General features: G+C 41.9%; 1 protein-coding gene across 1 annotated transcript in view; it reads left to right on the top strand.

Annotated features, from left to right (window-relative positions):
* CAMKK2 (calcium/calmodulin dependent protein kinase kinase 2) overlaps nt 1-21,819 on the top strand; it is a 1,901,640-nt gene that overhangs the window by 1,245,385 nt on the left and 634,436 nt on the right. The window contains exon 9 of the mRNA XM_044068653.1: nt 17,354-17,442. Coding sequence (XP_043924588.1) covers nt 17,354-17,442 — 89 coding nt within the window. The remainder of the gene's footprint in view (nt 1-17,353; nt 17,443-21,819) is intronic.

Raw genomic sequence — 21,819 nt, 5'->3', positions numbered from 1 at the left:
GGATTGGCAAGCTAACCTCCAGTACCCTCTCTGTCCAACCAGTGCTTCATGTCCCTGCCCAAGTAGCTGATACACACACACTTTGAGATAAGTATTTATACAACTTCACAGACACTCTGGGAAAGGCTGACACAGATTCTCCAGCTGTGCGCCTTTACCCAGACTATACAGTAGTAATTCCTGCCACCATCGGCTAATAATTATACGCTACCCAAAGGCCCTTAAAAGGGCATCCAATTATTACTGTGCAGTATTATTAACCAATTGGTAGTATAGCCCAGGGCTAAAGCTATAGGAGTGGCTTAGACAGTAAACTCTATAAATATGCAGTGTACTCTAGAGTTTATCTTATCTCTACATAAACCAGCCACAGTTAAAAGGTTTTAAAATATTTAATAATACGTAATTAAAACCACAAGACAATACTACCACACCACAGTGCTATTCAAGAGTTCAGAGATCACACAGAAACTTAAAATAATTCAGTAGTACAGTTCTGACATAACAGAAAAACACTTAGTGTAATCTTTATAGTCCTAGCTATTTCTACAAGAAACACACTTCTAAGATAACGTACTTAAGACAACCGGCAGTGCTGAGTTAGATGTCCAAGATCAAAATGCTTACAGTCTCTCTCTGTGCAATAGTTTTTAAAATCACTAACAAACATTTCTGCTGGGCCCTCCCAGATTACATCATGTTTTTTGACACTTAGGTTTCCCAGTATACACATTGCCTCATTTTGACACTTTACTGGTTCCCAGGCCACACAGACACTACATTTACATTCTTTTACACTTAAAGCAATAAAGGATATTCCACATGTAAATTCTGGTCATTAACATTAGCCTTAAAACAATAGGCAGGAAGCCCCCATCCAGCTAGACTGGAGCCGGCTTGTAAAACATCAAAGGCAGTGAAGAAATAATTTTAATTTCAAAGGACCAACACGAATTGTTTGAGTTAGCTTTCTTTACAGCAGATGGCAATGTTGCCACATTGGTTTAAGTTCAGCATTCACAGTATTTACAAATAATAGAATTATGTACCAAATTCTGTTTGACTAGGCTGGCAGCCTTCACCCATCTCTACCAGTCTTCACATCTCTCCCCCCATCCCTTGGAGAACTCAAGCTAGTTTTTCATGTGACCCTTGATAAACGTCACTTGAGAGGGTTAGGTCTATCTGAGTGTACCTCACCCCATTCCCTGTCTTGAGAGCCCATCTGCATTGGCATTGCTAATTCCACTGCGATGCTGCACTGACATATATGCTGGCAACCCCAGGCTCCATCTTAGCAACTTGGCATTTTGCTGACTGGCTCTGTTTAACCATGTTAGAGGGTTGTGATCTGTCATTACAGTGAATTTTCTTCGAAGTTTCTGCAGTGCCCACACTATGGCTAGACATTCCTTTTCTACCACTCCATAGCATTCCTCCCTGGGTTGGAGCCTATGATTGAGATAAACCACTGGGTGCTCTTCTTCCTCGGAAGAAATCTGGCTAAGTACAGCCCCCACCTCATGGTTTGAAGCATCCACCTGCACAACAAATTCTTTGCTGTAATCTGGACTGGCTAACACAGGGGGTCCTCCCAAAGCTTCTTTAAGCTTCTGGAATGCCTGTTCACATGCTTTGGTCCACACTACCTTATCTGGCCTGTTCTTCCTTGTCAGGTCTGTGAGGGGAGCAGCTATGGTACTATAACTGGGGACAAACTTTCTCTAGTACCCTGCTGTCCCTAAGAATGCCCTCATCTCTTTTTTAGTAACAGGTGCAGGCCATGCCTGAATGGCTTCCACTTTGGCAGGTTCTGGCCTTATCTTACCACTCCCTAATATATGTCCTAGGTAGGAGACCTCCGCCATACCCACCTGAAATTTGCTCGGCTTAATGGTCAACCCTGCCCTCTGTAGTCTGCCCAGCACCTCCCTGGCATTCTGAAGGTGCTCTGGCCAGGAATGGCTGTAGATGGCAATATCATCTAGGTAAGCAAGGGCAAACTATCCCACTCCTGCTAGGATATTATCTACCAGCCTCAGGAAAGTCACTGTGGCATTTTATTTATTTATTTATTTAACATTTATTTTACCAGGATAAGTCCAACAGGACGTTATGTGTCCTTTTTCATTGGAGTCCTGGGGAGAAAAGCTCCAAAGAAATAGTGTACATACATGCTTTAGATAACAATAAAACTGGCATACAAGATAAGAGAAACAATGAAGTACAAAAATAATTATGTCGAACAATAAGATACCCAGGAGTAGTACCATTATTTACAATATATACAAAAAGTACATTTCAGGTGAGAGTATATTGTATGCATTAAAGGCTTCAACGGGTAACTTACATATGGAAAAGTGGGTCTTCAAGTGGGGCCTTTGCAGTTGCAGAGAGGGTTAGTATTGAGGTGTAACTTAAGAAGGCCTTTGAAGGTGCCTTTTTGACTTTGTAGCCTGAGTTCAGGTGGGAGGGTGTTCCATGGTTTGGCAACATCATGGGAGAATAAGGACTCCCCAGAACTGTTATTGCATGGATTAACTTCAATCAGGTTTTTGATACATGAACGTAACAAAGGGCATCTTTGTGAACTCATACAAGCCAAAAGGAGTCACAAAGGCTGACTTCTCTCTAGCACTGGGAGTCAAGGGCACCTGCCAGTAACCCTTGGTAAGATCAATGTTTGTAAGATACTTAGCCCCACCCAGCTGCTCTAGGGCCTCATTTGTCCTAGGCATGGGGTAAGCATCCGGCTCTGTGTGACTATTTAATTTCCTGTAGTCCACACAGAACCTGGTGCTGCCATCCTTCTTTGGCACCAGCACCACTGGGGAGGCCCAGGGACTGTTGGACTCTTGAATCACCCCTAGTTCCAACATCTCCTGTACCTCTTCCCTCAGAGTCTGTCTGACTCTCTCAGGCACCCTATAAGGGGCTTGCCTAATAGGCCTTTGGGGTCCTGTATCCACCTGGTGCTGCACCAGGTGGGTGCACCCTGGTTTCCCATTGAACATGTCTTCAAATTCCTGCAACACTGCTCGGATTTCTCGAACCTGGGTAGGAAATAGCTGCTGGGACATTGCTACCCCTTCCACTGAGGTGTCAGCCTGAGCCCCACTGAAGAGATCTGTCCCCAGATCTCCATCAGAGTCCTCCTGCAATCCACTGCACATGCTCAGCACAAGGGCCTCCCTATCATGGTAAGGTTTCATCATGTTAACATGGTACAATTTGTGCCACTGCCATCTGCCTAGCAGTTCCACCATGTAGTTAACATCACTTACCGTTCTTACCACCTTGTAGGGTCCCTCCCAAGCTGCTTGCAGCTTGTTGTGTCTGACAGGAACGAGAACCATTACCTGCTGTCCCACAGCATACTCTCTAGCTCGAGCATTCCTGTCATACCACACCTTTTTCTGTTGTTGGGCTTCTGCCAGGTTCTCCTGGGCCAAACCCATGAGTTCCCTGAGCCTTGTCCTGAGATTTAGGATGTATGCCACAACAGACTCCTTGTGAGACTCGCAATCACCTTCCCACACATCTCAAATTAAATCTAGAGGTTCCCCTCAGCCTATGCCCATACAGCAATTCAAAGAGTGAAAAACCTGTGGATTCCTGGGGAACCTCTCTGTAAGCAAACAGCATATGGGGCAGAATATTTGTCCCACTCCGTCTTAAACTGATCTGCAAATGCCCGTAGCATGGACTTGATTGTAGAGTTTAACCTCTCAACAAGGCCATTAGTCTGGGGATGGTAGGGGGTGGTCTCCATTTGCTTCACCCCCACAGGACTTCCACAGACAAGCCAGCAGGTCTGACATGAAATTGGCACCTCGGTCAGTCAGTATTTCTTTTGGGAAACCCACCCTGCTGAAAATCTCTAACAAAGCATTTGCCACCTTCTCTGCCTCAATGGAGGACAAAGCCACTGCCTCAGGGTATCCTGTAGCATAATCCACTACCACTAGGATATACGTTTTCCCTTTGGAACTTGGGGTACTCAGAGGACCCACAATATCCATAGCTACCCTCTGAAATGGCTCCTCAATCAAAGGTAAAGGCATCAAAGGAGCTCTCACCTTGTCTCTTGCCTTGCCTACCTTTTTGCACTGCTCACAGGTCCTGCAGGACCCTGTTACATCTCTGGAAATTCCAGGCCAGTAGAAGTTCTGCATAATAAGCATATGACCTGCAAAGGGAATATCATGGGCTATGGCTAGAAGCGCCAGATGGTAGGCTCTAGGCACTACCAACTGCTGTACTCTCTCACCTTCTAGCCCTCCTTCAGGGGTCCACTCTCTGTGTAGTAACCCTCTGTCCCAGTATACGGATTCCCCCTTTCCTTGAGAATCAGGTGCCTCCCTAGCTACCTGCCTCAGGCCTTGCAATGTGTAGGGTCTGAGAGCTGAGCCTGTCTCAACTCTCTCCTTGTAACCCTTCCCAGCTCCCCTTCCACAGGAAGTCTGGCATCCTCTGGCAGTGGTGCTTCACTGTCAGCCTGGGTACTACTACTCACCTGTACTTTTGCAGTTACCCTGTCCAAGGGAACATCAGTACCCACAAGCAGCTGTGGTGCACCTTCAGTCTCACTGCTACAGTGTAGCTCACTCCCTGAAGTAACCACCTCACCAGTCCTGGCTGCAAGTATGCAGTCTGTTTGGGTCTCTCCCAGGCTACCAGACCCACATGCTTGTCTCCTAATCTGACCGCGTGTAACTGCATAAGTACATGGTACTGCCTCATCCAAATCCTTCCCTCTCAGGACATCTGCAGGATGGTAGTTTAGTACCCCTGTTGTCTCAAGACAACCTACTATTGGCATTTTGTCTTTTCCACTTACTGGCTCCCTCACCTTTGGTACCCCACCTTGCCTCCGTGGACACCTGTATGCCACATGGCCCCACTGGTTGCATTCAAAACATTTAAACCTAGCTACTATACATGTACCTGGACTAGTGGCTTCCCCTGCTAATGGCTGATTCTGTTGTGGCAGTCTGTGCTGCTCACCATGGGTTCCTTTAGACCCATGAACAGTACTGGGGGTCCCCTTTCTGTGCAAGGCTGACCTGCTTGCTAGGTATAGGTCTCCCTTCTTCCCCAACTCATCTGAAGTAGCACATTTCCTATCAGCTAACCAGATCCTCATGTCCTTAGGCAAAGAGCTAAGGGCTTGTTTCCTCACCAAAAGGTCTGCCAGCCCTTCAGAAGTGGTGACCTGACATCGTCACCCAGCTATGAAAATAAGTGCTCAGTTCAACAACATATTAACACACTTCCATCTGCCTTGCATCTGTGCTCAGGAATCGTTTCCCTATGCATTTCAGGTGTTAGCTTAAAACATTCTAAAATACATTTTTTACAGCAGTATAATCAAAACATGCAATGTTAGACATTTTAGCCAATGCATTTACAGCTTTCCCATGGAGTAAGGGGGTCAGGAACCATACCCAGAGCCTTTGGTCAACACTATACTGTTTGCATACCCTCTCAAGCATATAAATGAAACTATCAAAATTATCCCCCTCTTTAAATTGCGGAAGAAATTTACTGACCTATTGTGCTTCTGGGGTCCAGTTACTCCCTTCTCCATTTCCTCCATGACTCAGGCGAAGAGCCAGCATTTCCCTCTCATGCCTCCTCTGACGCTCCTTTTCTTCGGCTACTATCTCCAAATGCCTGGTCTCCAACTCAAGTCTCCAGCTGGATTTTTAAGTCTGCTGCAGAAAAGTTGAGCTGTCCATTCTCCAAGGATATTGCATCTCCACTGCCAGACTGATTGTCCTTCCCAGAAAGGTTGAGCTGTCCATTCTCCGAGGATATTGTATCTCCACTGCCAGTCTAATTGTCCTCCTGGATGCTGTTTTTTGATGCAGCTGTAACCAAGGCTGCAGTCAGGTCTGCCTTAGTCCGGTTTCCATGCACCAGTCCCCTAGCCTGGCACATCTGCATCAGCTGGCTCCTTGTCAGCTTTCCATACTCCTCTGCTGACATGCTGCCTGCTCACCCTGACTAACTAAGCTAACAAAAGAAGTAAAACAATTGTGATCTGAACTCTAAGTATTCACTGCCTGGCTGTTTTAGAGTACAAAACACCTTCAGAGATCACTGTACATAAGCTGCAGGATTCACTCTACCCACGCCACTACAAGCCAAGTAGTATTTGCCAACTACTTAATATGTGATGTGGATATCCCAACCACTGCAAACCACAATGTGATGCCTGTGCCCTGGCCCAGCAATCAAGGAGCCTCACTCCTCACCACTAACACCAGAGAGGGTGTCTCATATAAGAGGAAAGGATAACAAATACACACAGTAAAGTACAATTTCCCTTAAGTGCACACAGAGATCACAGTCAGTCTGGTTTCTCCCCAGGTCCCCAATAAGACTCCCCACTGGCACAGCTATAGGGGCCAGATCTCAGCCTAGCTGGCAAGCTAACCTCCAGTACCGTCTCTGTCCAACCAGTGCTTCGTGTCCCTGCCCAAGTAGCTGACACACACTCATTTTGAGATAAGTATTTATACAACTTCATAGACACTCCTGGGAAAGGCTGACACAGATTCTCCAGCTGTGACCCTTTACCCAGACTATACGGTAGTAATTCCTGCCACCACCAGCTAATAATTATCAGCTACCCAAAGGCCCTTAAAAGGGTGTCCAATTATTACTGTGCAATATTATTATCCAATTTGTAGTATAGCCCAGGGCTAAAGCTATAGGAGTGGCTTAGACAGTAAACTCTATAAATATGCAATGTACTCTAGAGCTTAACTTATCTCTACATAAACCAGCCACAGTTAAAAGGTTTTAAAATATTTAATAATAAATAATTAAAACTGCAGGACAATACTGCTACATCACAGTGCTATTCAAGAGTTCAGAGATCACACATAAACTTAAAATAATTCAGTAGTACAGTTCTGACATAACAGAAAAACACTTAGTCTAATCTTTATATTCCTAGCTATTTCTACAAGAAACACACTTCTAAGATAACTTACTTAAGACAACAGGCAGTGCTGAGTTAGATGTCCAAGATCAAAATTCTTACAGTCTCTCTCTGAGCAATAGTTTTTAAAATCACTAACAAACATTTCTGCTGGGCCCTCCCAGATTATGTCATGTTTTTGACAGGTTTCCCAGTATACACATTACATCATTTTGACACTTTCCTGGTTCCCAGGCCACACAGAAACTGCATTTACATTTGTTTACACTTAAAGCAATAAAGGACATTCCACATGTAAATTCTGGTCATTAACTTTAGCCTTAAAACAATAGGCAGGAAGCCCCCATCCAGCCAGACTAGAGCCGGCTTGTAAAACATCAAAGGCAGTGAAGAAATAATTTTAATTTCAAAGGACCAACAAGAATTGCTTGACTTAGCTTTCTTTACAGCAGATGGCAATGTTGCCACATTGTTTTAAGTTCAACATTCACAGTATGTACAAATAATAGAATTATGTACCAAATTTTATTTGACTATGCTGGCAGCCTTCACCCATCTGTACCAGTCTTCACAGTAGCACATGTAAATATGCATATACCTGCATTTTTACCATAGATTGCATACTGCATGCATGATTATGCATTTCCTCTTTAGACATCTTTCATGTTATTGTATGATATGCAGTAGTACTACTGTGTTTTTTATGTGTTGCTTGTGGGTAGAGTCTGCAGTGGGTCATTTCTGATCAGTACTTTACCCCACTAAACAAACATAAAATAGTCTTTTTTTCTGAATTTTGTGCAGATTGTGACATGGATTTCACCACAGAGAGAGACCCTAATACAAGGGCTAAAGCTGATCCAGCAGTAATGTTTTGTTATTAATTTAAGAACTGTCTTTCAGAGAAAGTCTAGGTATTTTCTATTTGTCTTTAAATGAAGAAGGGGTGTTGAGATGGGGAGAGTTGAGTTAAGACTGGTGAGAACATGGGGCCATAGCTGGCTTGTGAGAGGAGTTGGTTGGATGCATCTTAGATGGCTAGTCTTTGACTAAGTGGCGGGGTGGAGCTTCTGTAGATGGTTTTACAAACACAGGAGAGGAAAAGTAGATCTGCACCCTCACAGGTAGCCACTTGGTTCCCTGGAGTGTGATACAGTGGTGTTCATTTTTAGGAGAGAGAAGGATGAAATTGCATGATCTACTTGGGACAGTTTAGAGGTCTTCATAATTTTTTGATGAGGCATGGTGAGTAACGGAAAGGAGTATTCCAACTAAAGCTTGAGTATGTGTATGCCAGTGACATTGCTTCCTTCTAAGTTTGTGAAAAAAATAGATTTTGTGGCATGCAAAGAGGGTGGAGTCAGTTTTGGACTTAAGGTTGTCAATGTGCAGTGCCCTGTATATGTGGGGAATTAAGAGTGCCTCCCTAAATATGTTAACTGCTTGAAAAAACATATACAACCAGTTCATCTTCTAGTAACTATCTATTTAAGTTAACTGCTTGGCAAGAAGCCATGGGTGCAAGTGTTGGAGTATGTTTGGGGTCTATGTACTGTAGTCTTATAGTTGGATGCATAATAAAAGAATACATTGTCAGTGGAATAAATAATGATGTTTGTTGTATTTAGCTCAGCAGGTAGTGTTTATGAAGAGGATAAAAAATATGGATGCAAGGATGAATCTTTGAAGAACCCCTGCACTGATTGGCTTTGAAGATTCTGTGTGACAGGTAGCTTATAAAAAAGGGGGCAAAAAGCTTATGTATGCAAATGAGTTTAGTAATGCCTTCTTAACTGAGTCAGTGCTTTCAGTAAACCAACAAACAGTGTTCCCATGAGAAGATTGTTGTTAATATTGATGATGTAATTTAGTAATTACAGGATAGTTTGGGTGCCTCTGTGTTGTCTGAAGCAGTGTTGGTGAAAGAATAGAATGTTATGTTGGCAGATACAAGAGGTGAGCTGGTTGCATATGCTTTTTTGAGGAGATCACCTAAACATGGTAAGAGAGAGGTATGTGGGAAGCCATTAGTAGTGAATTGCTTAGATGATTTGAGGATAGAGATGACTAACTACATTCTTGCAAATGTAGGGAAGGTTTGCTTTGTGAGAGATTGAGTGTATATATATATATATATATATATATATATATATATATATATATATATATATATATATGCATTGGGATGATAAGTTTCTCTGTTTTTTGAGGATGGACTATCTGATCCTGGTGAGACTTGATTTTGTAGAGATTGTAGTAGTATTACACAATTTTTGTTTAAGTAGAGCTGTTGTAGGTATGGTTCAAGAGATCAGGGTTTAAGTTTGTTGTGTTGGACCTTGCATATAAAGGAAGTAGTGAATTAATGTGTGGAGTTATAAAATTTAGAGAAACCTAGAATTTGGCATGAGCAACCAGTAAGATGATTCACTCTTTCCAAAAAATGTGGATGTGTATCTGGTATGCTGGTAGATGGCTTTAGCTAATTTGTTTTGTTTTGTTTTTTTTGGCTTAGTTGTACAATGGTTATACAAGTACCACAGTCATTGAAAGATAAGGACTGGAAATCATGGGAAAAGCTTTCTCTTTAGTTGAGATGTGGGAGCTCAGATATCATCCGTGGTAGGTGAAGTGCTTTATGCAGTCTTAGTCTGAAAGGTCAACATTTTTTTTGTGACCTGAATAAGACAGTATTTAAAAATGATGTAGCCTCGCTGGCATTAGTTATGGTAAGTAATGTGGGCCATATGATATTGTTGTTCCGCGTTTTGAGTTTGCTGAAGTGTTAACCTGAATGGGGAAGAGAGTGGATGGGGTTTTAGTGCTTTCAATGAGTAGAAGTATTGTATAGCAGAGTGATAACTAATATTTGGAGGAGTACTAGTAACCAGTTAGGTCCATCTTCATCTGTTCCTGGTTAAAAAAAATACATTATGAAATAATTCAGAAAGGAGGAGTGTTTTAACCATGTTTCATTTTGTACATAGATGTCTTTAAGTGTTTTGTAATAGCCAAAGCAGGGTGGTGGTCAAGTTTACTGTTGACACCTCCACAGTTAGGGCTCTGTATTTGTATATTTTTGGTATTTTGAAATAAGGTAAAAGAATTGAACAATGTAGTGATTTGTTGATTTAGGCTCTGGATTATTGTGCAACTCTGTTGACAATGTAGGAAGAATGCAATAATTTTGATGCGTCTGCTTCTACGTAGGTGGGAGTGTATATGTTTGTTGCAGTATTAAAGTTCAAATCTGTTTTTTTGTTGTTTTTTTAACAGTTATTAATGTTATTAATGTGAGGTATGGCACTTGTAATGTGGAAGTTTTGTAAGGAGGATGACATGGGTATGTGGTAGCTTATTTGAGGTTGAGGTTGACCATCAGAAAGTAGTACTGTTTGTGGTAAATTGTCACAAAGAATTAGAATGGTCAGAAGTGTTAAACTTTTAGGTATAATTTGTATAGTTTGATTTGTAGATGTCATATTAGAGCTAAGAGTTGATGGTAGAGAGTGTAATTGGTGGCATGCTTAAAAAAGAGGTACATTGGGGAGGAAGACTTCATGTTTGGATAGTTCATAGGTGTTTACTGGACTAATGGCCACAAGGCCCTTTTTAAGCTTAGCCATGCATCCCAAATCTCTGACAAGTTCTGATACCCTTGATAAGAGTAAGCATGGGCTTGGGAGATGAACCATTTACAGGTTACCTGTGTCTGTTAGAGACATGGGTGCCAAACCAGGAATGAATTTCCGGTTTCCCATCCAATTGTCCAAGTTACAGTTGAATTAGGTTAAGGAGGAACTCTGCTTCACATAGATGGGGAGCCTATTCCGTAGACTGAGTAGTCTCTGGGATACATATCTATCTCTCCAGCAGGCCCTATTTATATCACAGGCAAGGTTTAAGTCTTTAGAACAGGTAATTTTGGTGCTGTTTGTTTTGTGGCTGTGCAGGAGGTGCATCAGAGTGAGGTCTGACAGTGCCCTGTATGTCAGGCATAGCTCTCCCCTCAAAAGCCTGTAGAAGACAGAATACAGAGATAGAGCCTTAAGATGGTCTGCATAGGATATTTTACTTACGCCCAGTATTCTTTTAGTGAGGAACCTCTGCGGATGTTCCAGTTGTTGTATATGCCTGGTTAGGTATATACCAAAGGGGACATTGTACTCAGTGGTAGGGCTGGTGAATGATGAATACACTGGAACGATGACTTTCTTGGATTTAGATGCCATAACTTTGTTTGTAAGTTGCAGAACATAAAATAATTTCTTCACCACTGTAGACACGTGATGGTCAAAGGCTAGGTTACTATCTCTGTGTGTCCTTAAGTCACTGACTACTCTGTCAACTCTAAGAGGTGTGTTGTCAATATGATAGCTACCAGGGTTTGATGACTTCCCAAAGGATACTCTTATGCATTTCTTGGCATTTAGTTTTAGTCCATGGCTCTGACACCAGTTGTTTGTTTGTTTGTGTCAGTCCCTCCTGGAGAACATTTGTGTCAGTGGAAGATTCAATGACAGCTCCTAATTTGCAATCATCTAGAAATTCAGCCAGTCAGCAACCACTGACATTGGCCTTGACTTCTGTGAAGTAAATGCCAAAAAGGAGCGGTCCAAGGACTGATCCTTGAGGGGACACCAGTTGTGACTGACCTCTTTGTAGAGGCGGACTCCGCAATTCTAACTTCCTGGCTCCTGTCTGTAAGCCAGTTGGCTATCCACTGGGTGACATACGGTTTTGTACTTAACCTCTTCAGTTTGTCAACAATGCCCAAGCGGAGTATTGTGTGAAATGCCTTGGCCAGGTCAAGGTAGGCAATGTGAACAATTTTGCCCTCATCCATTGCTTTGGTAATGTTCTCAAAGAAGTCCACCAGGTTGAGTAGGCATGATCTGCCCTTGACAAAACCAAACTGGGTTGGGTCCAGTGTCTGAAAGTTTACTATATCTCTATTGATCATCTCCATGATAATTCTTTCCATGGCTTTACGTATAAGACTAGTGAAACTTATGGGTCTGTAGTTTCCAGGTCTGTAGATGGTCCTCCTTTGTGCAGAGGGATTGCTGTTGCCCTTCTCCATTCATGAGGCACGAAGCCTGTTTGGAGGCTTCAGTTAAGTAGTAATTCCAAAGGCCCTGATAAGTCATGTTTCATGGTATTTAGAAGGCATCCTGGGATATTGTCTGGGCCCATTGATGCAGTGTTCTTGGTCTTAGAGAGAGCATTAACGATCTGTTCCCTAGTGATAGTAGAGGGAGTTATATTTGATGATGATTCCTGAGGAAAGGTTGAGGGGGAAAGCTGAAGCTGAATTTATCAGTCAGGAGGTTTGATATATCTTCTGGCTCAGTATAGGTGACTCAATTTACAATGAGCTCCGCATACAGTTGTGTATTGCCTTTAAGGTTATGGACATAGCTAAATAATGCTTTGGGGTTATCCTTAGCCTTGGAGGCCAAACCTACCTCAAATTTGGCTTTGTTAGACTTTATTTGTCCTCTGAGTTGTTTGATTAGTTTGATGAGAGTGCTTTTATCCTGCTGGGTGCTGCACCTCCTAATTTTCGCCATGATTTTCTTCCTCCTGTTATACAGCCTATTGATTTTGTGATTCCACCAGGGTGGGTTGTTTTTCGAGTTCGTTCTGTACCTCTTCCTGGTGGGTACAGCTGCCTCTATGCAGCTATTAACATGCTTGTACAGGGTTTCTGTGAAAAGTTCTGCACAGGCAGCAGCATTCTCAGGATTTATGAGGGCTTGAAATTTTGCCAGGCTCTCACTTAATAGCAGGAGGTTAGCCTTAGAATAGTTCCTGAATATTCCAGGTTTAGCTGGGGGTCCAGGTTTTATCTTTACTTCAAAGGAGACCATTTTGTGGTCTGACCTTACCAGGGAAGTCATTATAGTAGGGGGTGTGCAGCATAGTAGTGAGGACCAGATCCAGTATGGTTGCACTCCTGGTTTGGTGTATTGACTCTCTGATTTAGGGAGTTTGTGTTTACAAACTCTAGGAATCTCTGTGCATGTTAGTTTGGTGTCATATAGGATTCCCAGTTAATAGAGGGGTAACTAAATTCACCCATGAATATGATATTGGGTTGGATGGTTAGTGCTTCTAATAAATTTAAATATATAGTATGGGTTTCCTGGGTCATGGAGGGGGGACCTATATCTTGCAAGGAAGTGGTATTGGATTTTGCGTATGGTGATTTGAACATGGATCAGCTCGAGTGCATTGTCCTGTTTGACCAGCCTTGATGTATATTTATTTTTTATGCAAATAGAGACACCTCAATCTTTAGTCCCTGCCTGTGAAGTAGCTGGCCTAAATGTGTGGAAGGCATTATAACCTTGCACTGTTGGTGTGCTCTCCGTGGTTTTAAACCATGTCTGAGTGATCGCACAAACATCAGCATTCTCTATGGTAAAGAGAGCTTCTGGGGAGTGGAGTTTTTTGTTTAGACTCCTAGCATTGAGCAGTAATACCTTTAGATTTTCTTGGTTTTGATTTGCTATGTCAGAAGTACTTTCAATTTGGCATTGCCTAAAAAAGGCACTATGTGGGGAAGACAATGTTTTAGCTAATATTCGAAAGCCTAGATGGGAGAAGTGCAGACCATCCCTGGCAAAGCATCATGGTCTGTTGATCATCTCCTTCCATGCTGACAAATATTGCACCTCCTTAGAATGACACCAGAAACTAAACCAATTATTAAAGTCAATCATCTTTTGTTCGTATTGTGGCATCATCCTTGGAGAAGGTAAAATGCTGCTTAATGCCTGGCTCATACCAGCCTGAGACACATATTTCGAGAGCTCCATGATGTCTCTCTTCATACAGTCTAGGGAGGTATGTCTCAGGTCATTTACTCCCACATGGACTATGACTGAATCATATTGGTAACTGTGGTCCAGTGACCTGAGTGCATGCATACTGTGGCAGATCCTAGCCCCTGATAAGCAACTGACTGTGACTTTCTCCTTACTCAGCCTGGTGAGAGGGACATCAGTGTGTCTGATGATGGAGTCTCCAGTGACTAGAATGTTAGATTGTGTGGTGACTTGCCTTATGGACTTAGAGGTAGAGGCTCCATGAGATGTAGCTTTGTGTGTTGATGTGGGTGTTGTTTTGAAACAGCGTATTTGGGGCTGCTGAGGGTACTTGTTTATGTGTACTTTGTCTAGGAGGTCTTTGTGGTTTAAGAAGGTTACATTTAATTGCCTCAGCATATGTGGGTCAATATGTCTGCTTAGAATTGTGTAGTGTGTGTACTACTGGCAACCTTATTGACATTAGGAGTACTTTTATGTGAGAGCTTTGCCTCCAGTGACATTTTGTAAATACATCTCTCACATACCATATTAGTTTGTTTGAAAATTAACTGGTTGTCAGTAAGCATGAGGCAATTTCTACATTGCCTTAGGATGCCCATATCCACCAAGCTGGTAACAGAGACAGTAGAACAGTTCATATCCATGGCCACAGACCCTTTGTTGTAGTTAGTAAAGTAGCCTGGAGAATATTATAAAGGCAGAAACATGGGGTGACTGGATATGGGGTAGGAGTGGAACAAAGCATGCAGTAAATTGCTTTAACAGTATACAGTCAGTGCACAAGCCACACTGCACGGTTCAGTCGACATCTCTGATGATAAAATAAGTTATTGAACTTTTCATAAGTAAGTACTAGGCTGTCTGTCCTTGTGAGTCATTTAAGCCTAGCTAATTTCCCTTTCAAAGGTGAGAATCAAAACCTGTACCTTGCGTCTAGTAGGTAAAGACATTAACCTTTATACAAACACCCAACCCTTTTAATTATGATGAGAAAAACAATGAATGAAGGCTGCTCCGCCACAGCCAGTAGTAGTGCAGTACTGTTTGTCAGTTTCTGAGCACCATTGTATAGAACAGATAAAGGTGCAGAACATCATGGAGTACTCAAATTGCATTTGGGGAGAAGTAAGCAGTTGTAATTGTAAATTGCAGCGGATGAGGAACAACATGCAATGGAAAGCCATTTTGACCATCTGTGGGCAGAATAGGAAATAACTAAGAAGGGGATAATGTTACAGCATAAAATTATTCATAGCTAATATAGTACATTTGTGATTGAGGGAGGAGACTCCATGAAAGGACACCCACAGCCAGACTAGCAAACATACAATGCAGTACATCAGATAACTGCCTCGTACCTTTTAGCAAATGATAAATGAGTAGTTATAGATGTTTCAGACTAGCAAAGCAACTGGTACAGTTAAACTGGCAATTGAACCATAGCTTCTTTCTTCTTCTTTGGAGTCTGCAAGTTACTAGCACTGCCTGGTACCCTTTTCCAGAGAGTAAAAAAATGTGTAGGCATGGATATTTTAGAGCAGCGGGTGAGGGGAGGGGGTCAGTTAATCCACAGAGGGATCTGTAACTGCTTACCGATTTGGCGTCGGCAAGTTAACAGTTTCTTAATACCTGTCACTTCTGAATTACAAGTATTTTTGCTGATTTTACAGTATTCCACATTGAAAGGATTTCTGTGAAGATTAATCCCATTTTCGTGTCTCGGGTAGATACTGCTGTCTGTTTGAATCAATCAATTCAGCCTTTTATCTCTGCTACCAGAACCCCGAAGAACATCTTTTGCATGCTCTGCATGTTCACATGAAGTTTAGATATTATAGCAGGACTCATTCATTTAGTGAAACAGACAGGCTGCTTGTTTCTTTCAAGAAAAGGAAGAGAGTAACTGCCTTCTACCAAGCAGAACTTGTCCATGTGGCTGGCCTATTTTTACTGCATTTTGGTTAGAGAATTAAAGCACTACGCAATCATATCAAAGATTTTTCTGTTATGGCTGTTGCCACTTTAGCAATACACTTCAGAAGTGTTTCCACTCAGGATATACTAGAGTCAACAACGCAAACAACTGTCCGTACATTCACAAAGTATTACAAGTTGGAAACTCGGTCCAGATGCAGGGCAGGTTTTGGCACAGCCGTGCTACAGGGGATTCTGTAACTGGACTGTTTACCTCACAGCAGGTACTTACTGTTGGTATGCTTCCCAGATGTTCTTATTTACTGCTACAGTGACCTTTTCCAAATTGAGACCGTGCACCTGTTTTTAGATACTCACCATAATGGTACATTTTTGAGCAGAGTTCACCTTAGCAGCAAAGCTGCCCTCCACCTTCCCACAACACGATTAGTTGAATACTAGATTCTGTATATTTCCATTTGTGTCTTGTTCTCATATTTACTTAATGTTATTTTTTTTACTTGTATTTAGAACTTATGCTGCTGCATATAAGCACACTATTTGTTTACCATAAGCACAGTTATCTTTACAGAAGTTTTTAGCCTGGAAGAACTTGTGTGTGTGTGTATGTTGTATAGAAACTGCAATACATGTTTTATAATCTTAGCAGGCATAGGAGCAGCACTGATATTCACAGGGAAGAAAACAGCTGCTGAAGAAATTACTGACTAGCGCAGATCAGCATATTTGTTTAATATTACAGTCGTTACTACCAGAAAGATCTGTTGTTACATTGAGTATCTAGAGCTCATTACATAGATTAGCAGAAGTATGAGGTTGTGCTTAGCTTTGGCATTATCATAGCGTTTTACTTGGTATTTCTACTTCTTTTGTCATTTAAGGAAATGGAATACAGGGAGAATTTTTTGATGAGTAATACACTGACTGTCTTCTAATCATGTTGTTGACTAAGTTGGTAAACAACATTTCTTTGGACCCATTTGTTCTGCAGTGTATCATTGTGCAGGGGTGCAGCCAGGTATCTCCCGCTCTGTGCACTTTTAAAGATAATTAACTTACATTTATTTCATGCATTGAACTTTGCTAGAATTTGCATAAAACCCTGATCCATCTATTTTCAGATTTGTATATTTTTGTCATTTTTTTCCCCCCGAATGATTGTTTTGGATGAAAATATATATTATTTATGCTTCTAGAAATACACATTGTGTAGTTTTGGGATGGGGTTACAACACTTATTGGAATGGGGACAACATTCTGTAAGTTTACGTCTTGGTATTCAAATCCAAAAATCCTTGCTACATCCCTGACAGTGTGTACAGTGTAATCTGTACATTGTAAAGAATGCTCCACATTTAGAAACCCTTATAACATGTACTTTACGTTTGCATGCAATCATTTAAAAAGTTGGGAGATAAAAGTTTAAAAGCCTAGTAAGTACATTGGCCTTTTACGCGATGCTACTTTTAGGCAAAGTCTGTTTTTGTTAATTCTGTTGAAAATTTAGCAGTGTTTATAGTGTGAAACAAAATGATATCACTGTGTAGCTGTGTATGTGCGGTTTGAAATTCCCGTTATTGTCTGATACTGCTAGCTGCTACCACTGTTTTCCTTTCCTTTTATTATATAGTCCAGTAATGGATGTCCCTACTGATGCACCTTTTACAGAAGATCAGGCCCGCTTCTACTTGCAAGACTTAGTCAAAGGAATTGAGTACTGTAAGTGATTTCCCAAGATTTCAGAATGCAAAAATATAATTTGTATATATGTGAAACATGTTGTGATGTGAAAATAAGCTAACATTTAAAAGAGTAATACAGCCCTTTGATAATCAGTATAAGTCATAGAAATATGATGTTAGTGGGGGAAAAAATGTACTGGTTCATTTTACAGTGTGGTTTATACAAATTATTCTCCCTAGAAATATGCTTTATCATACAGCTCCATACCAACTTCTCTTCTTACGTTCTGATTTAGAAAATGTGTGAGTGAGAGCATATGTATACATAATATGTAATTTAATTTATAAAATAGGCAAGGAAAAGTCACCAGTCATGTTACTTTTGCATCGATCAGTTCTGTGCTCGGACTAAAATATGATCCCCAACAAGATACTGACTGAATCTCAAATAAATTACTGGGCAGATTAAAAACATATTTCCATTGCAAATGTGGCTGCTTCCTTTACTCTTGAGTTTGAAATTTGAAATTGACTCTGAACTTTGTGATCTGCACTGTTATGGCAAGACAGGTAGCTTACATCCTTCTAACTTGGGAGTTGCTGATTGTAGGCTTAGTGTCTGCTATTCTAAGAGTATATTAGTTCTGGTTTAAGTACTTGGACTTCGGGCCAGTTATTTTACATTAAGAAGGTGTGATCTGCACTCTTGTGGGAGGAGAGGGTAGATTCTCCCATTCTGAGCTGGGACTTTCTGGTTAAGAGCTTATTGTGCCTGCTTATTTGAACTGTTTCTTTCTGAAATTGGTACGCCTTCTTTGCTGCAGCATAGACTAAATTCAGAACTGCTGAATCTAGCTTTGTTTGTATAACTTGAGCACTAATCCAGACCATCTTTTTTTGGAGAAGATTCCCCTGCACCCTACTGGCAGGAGTGTGCAGTTAGAACTTGTCTGATCGAAGACTGCTAGAACGGGGCTCAGTTTTTAGCTTTTTAGTGGTTAATTTGTTTAAATCAGTTTGCTTATTTGCTACTGTTATATTAAAAATAAATACACTTTTTGCATCGCCTCTTAGCTAGGGTTAAATTATTCCTGGCGCCATAAAGTGTGCTCTTCAAATTTTCCCTTAGAACTAGCCAGTTTTTTAACTTTAGCACTCAAATCTGTTTCTTTAAACTCATTGCAAGCACTAAATAAGCTACAAATTACTACAGCACTCAACTTTCCTCACTTGTCTAGAAGAAAACAGTTTTTAGCGCTTAATAAATAAGCACCTATCCAGGCATGTCTAAGGGTCAGCTCCCGGTGTTTTCTCCTGTCTACCTGATGAATCTGGGCATCTTGAGGCTATGCAGCAGTTGCCTCATGTACACAGACAACCCTCTCCTCCTACCACCCAACGCTACAACCTGTGAGAGATGCACTTATATAGCCAAACTGGAAGCAAAGATGTCTTCACCCAAGACTGGACTAGACAGTCAGTAGGAGAAGGTAAACACTTGCTCCACACCACACTCATCACATAGTCCCTCAAAACCTACACCACCAAAACACATACAGTAACACAAAACACACACCTACATTCGCTGAGGATCTCAATAAAAATCTGCTCAAGCAACAGAGACCTCCAAAGCAGTAACGCATGCAACCTCCACCCCCCAACATAACCCAAATGACACATAGCCCACAAACTCAGTGTGCCACTCGACCACAGCCCATAAGGCATAACAACGTACCCAACACTCTAGTCATAGGTGAATCTATAGTCAGGCACACTGATGTTCCACTCACCAGGCTAAACAACTACTCTTGAGTTTGAAATTTGAAATTGACTCTGAACTTTGTGATCTGCACTGTTATGGCAAGACAGGTAGCTTACATCCTTCTAAGTTGGGAGTTGCTGATTGTAGGCTTAGTGTCTGTTATTCTAAGAGTATATTAGTTCTGGTTTAAGCACTTGGGCTTCGGGCCAGTTATTTTACATTAAGAAGGTGTGGTCTGCACTCTTGTGGGAGGAGGGGGTAGATTCTCCCATTCTGAGCTGGGACTTTCTGGTTAAAAGCTTATTGTGCCTGCTTATTTGAACTGTTTCTTTCTGAAATTGGTACACCTTCTTTGCTGTAGCATAGACTAAATTCAGAACTGCTGAATCTAGCTTTGTTTGTATAACTTGAGCACTAATCCAGACCATCTTTTTTTTGGAGAAGATTCCTCTGCACCCTACTGGCAGGAGTGTGCAGTTAGAACTTGTCTGATCGAAGACTGCTAGAACGGGGCTTAGTTTTTAGCTTTTTAGTGGTTAATTTGTTTAAATCAGTTTGCTCATTTGCTACTGTTATATTAAAAAAAAAAAAAAAAACACTTTATGCATCGCCTCTTAGCTAGGGTTAAATTATTCCTGGCGCCATAAAGTCTGTTCTTCAAATTTTCCCTTAGAACTAGCCAGTTTTTTAACTTTAGCAATCAAATCTGTTTCTTTGAACTCATTGCAAGCACTAAATAAGCTACAAATTACTACAGCACTCAACTTTCCTCACTTGTCTAGAAGAAAACAGTTTTTAGTGCTTAATAAATAAGCACCTATCCAGGCATGTCTAAGGGTCAGCTCCCGGTGTTTTCTCCTGTCTACCTGATGAATCTGGGCATCTTGAGGCTATGCAGCAGTTGCCTCATGTACACAGACAACCCTCTCCTCCTACCACCCAACGCTACAACCTGTGAGAGATGCACTTATATAGCCAAACTGGAAGCAAAGATGTCTTCACCCAAGACTGGACTAGACAGTCAGTAGGAGAAGGTAAACACTTGCTCCACACCACACTCATCACATAGTCCCTCAAAACCTACACCACCAAAACACATACAGTAACACAGAACACACACCTACATTTGCGGAGGATCTCAATAAAAATCTGCTCAAGCAACAGAGACCTCCAAAGCAGTAACGCATGCAACCTCCACCCCCCAACACAACCCAAATGACACATAGCCCACAAACTCAGTGTGCCACTCAACCACAGCCCATAAGGCATAACAACGTACCCAACACTCTAGTCATAGGTGAATCTATAGTCAGGCACACTGATGTTCCACTCACCAGGCTAAACAAGGAGAAAGTTACTGTCAGCTGCCTGTCGGGTGCCAGGATCCGCCACATAACGCACACACTCAGGTCACTCCACAACAAGTGCAAATATGACTCTGTCACTGTCCATGTTGTGAATGACCTGAGACATACCTCCCTGGACTACATGAAAAGAGACATGGAGGTGCTCTCCGATCTTGTAGCCCAGGCAGGTATGTCCTGACCGCCCCCCCCCCCCTCCTGAGTAGCATCCTGCCATCACCCAGAATGATACCACAGTACAGGGACAAAATGATTGACTTCAACAATTGGCTAAGCTTCTGGTGTCATTCTAAGGGGATCCAGTATATGTCTGCCTGGGATGACATGATCGACAGACCACATTGCTTTGCCAGAGATGGCCTGCATCTGTCGCTCTTCTTGGGATTCTGAATAATGGCCAAGGCTTTTGCCACCCCTATAGTGCCTTTTTAGGCAAGGTTCAGATGACAAATTCACCAGTGTAGCAGGTACAAGCAAGCAAAATCTGAGGGTAATGCTACTCAATGCTATAAGTCTAAACCTCATAATGCATTCACTCGAGGCACTCCTTAAAATCGAGAACATCGAAATCTGTGCAGTGACAGAGACCTGTTTCAAGGCTTCAGAGAGCACCCCTGCATTACCAGGCTATAATTCATACCACACCTTTCGGCCACGTAACCTAGACCAAAACACTACAGGTGGAGGTGTTTCCATATTCATTAAGGATATCCACAACTCCAGGCTAGATTCTCGGCATAATGCATCCGAGATTATCCAAGTACAAATAACTCTGGGCAAGACTGCAATCCAAATTGTAAATTGCTACAGATCCCCCACCATGCCCCAGGATTCCCACTCCTCATTTCTTGATACACTGGAAAATATTAGGGTACAACCCAACACACTAATAATGGGCGACTTCAACTACCCCACCATTAACTGGGAAAACTATTCATGTACCAACTCTTTTGCTCAACGTTTTCTGGAATTCATAAATTCCAGCGCCTTGGATCAACTTATCCACACCCCCACCAGGGGCAGCAGTATCCTAGACCTGGTCATTACCAACATGGGTGACCGATGTTCCACACCAGAGGTCAATTCCTCGTCGGTCAGATCCGACCACAAGTTAATCAACCTAGACATCCACATCCCACGCCCACCCTCATTAGGGGAACCACCGTAAAAATTTCTCCAAAGTCAACTTCACGCTTCTTAAGACAGAAGTGGCAAACTTCACGACACCCATGCAGACCGACAATAGAGGTACGACTGCTGAATCCTAGACAAATGCACTTTATAAGCA

The sequence above is a fragment of the Protopterus annectens genome, chromosome 4.part0, assembly GCF_019279795.1.
Source record: "Protopterus annectens isolate FY-2018-M chromosome 4.part0, PAN1.0, whole genome shotgun sequence".
In the NCBI taxonomy this organism is placed as follows: Eukaryota; Metazoa; Chordata; order Ceratodontiformes; family Protopteridae; genus Protopterus; species Protopterus annectens.
This window is presented reverse-complemented; position numbering and strand designations above follow the sequence as displayed.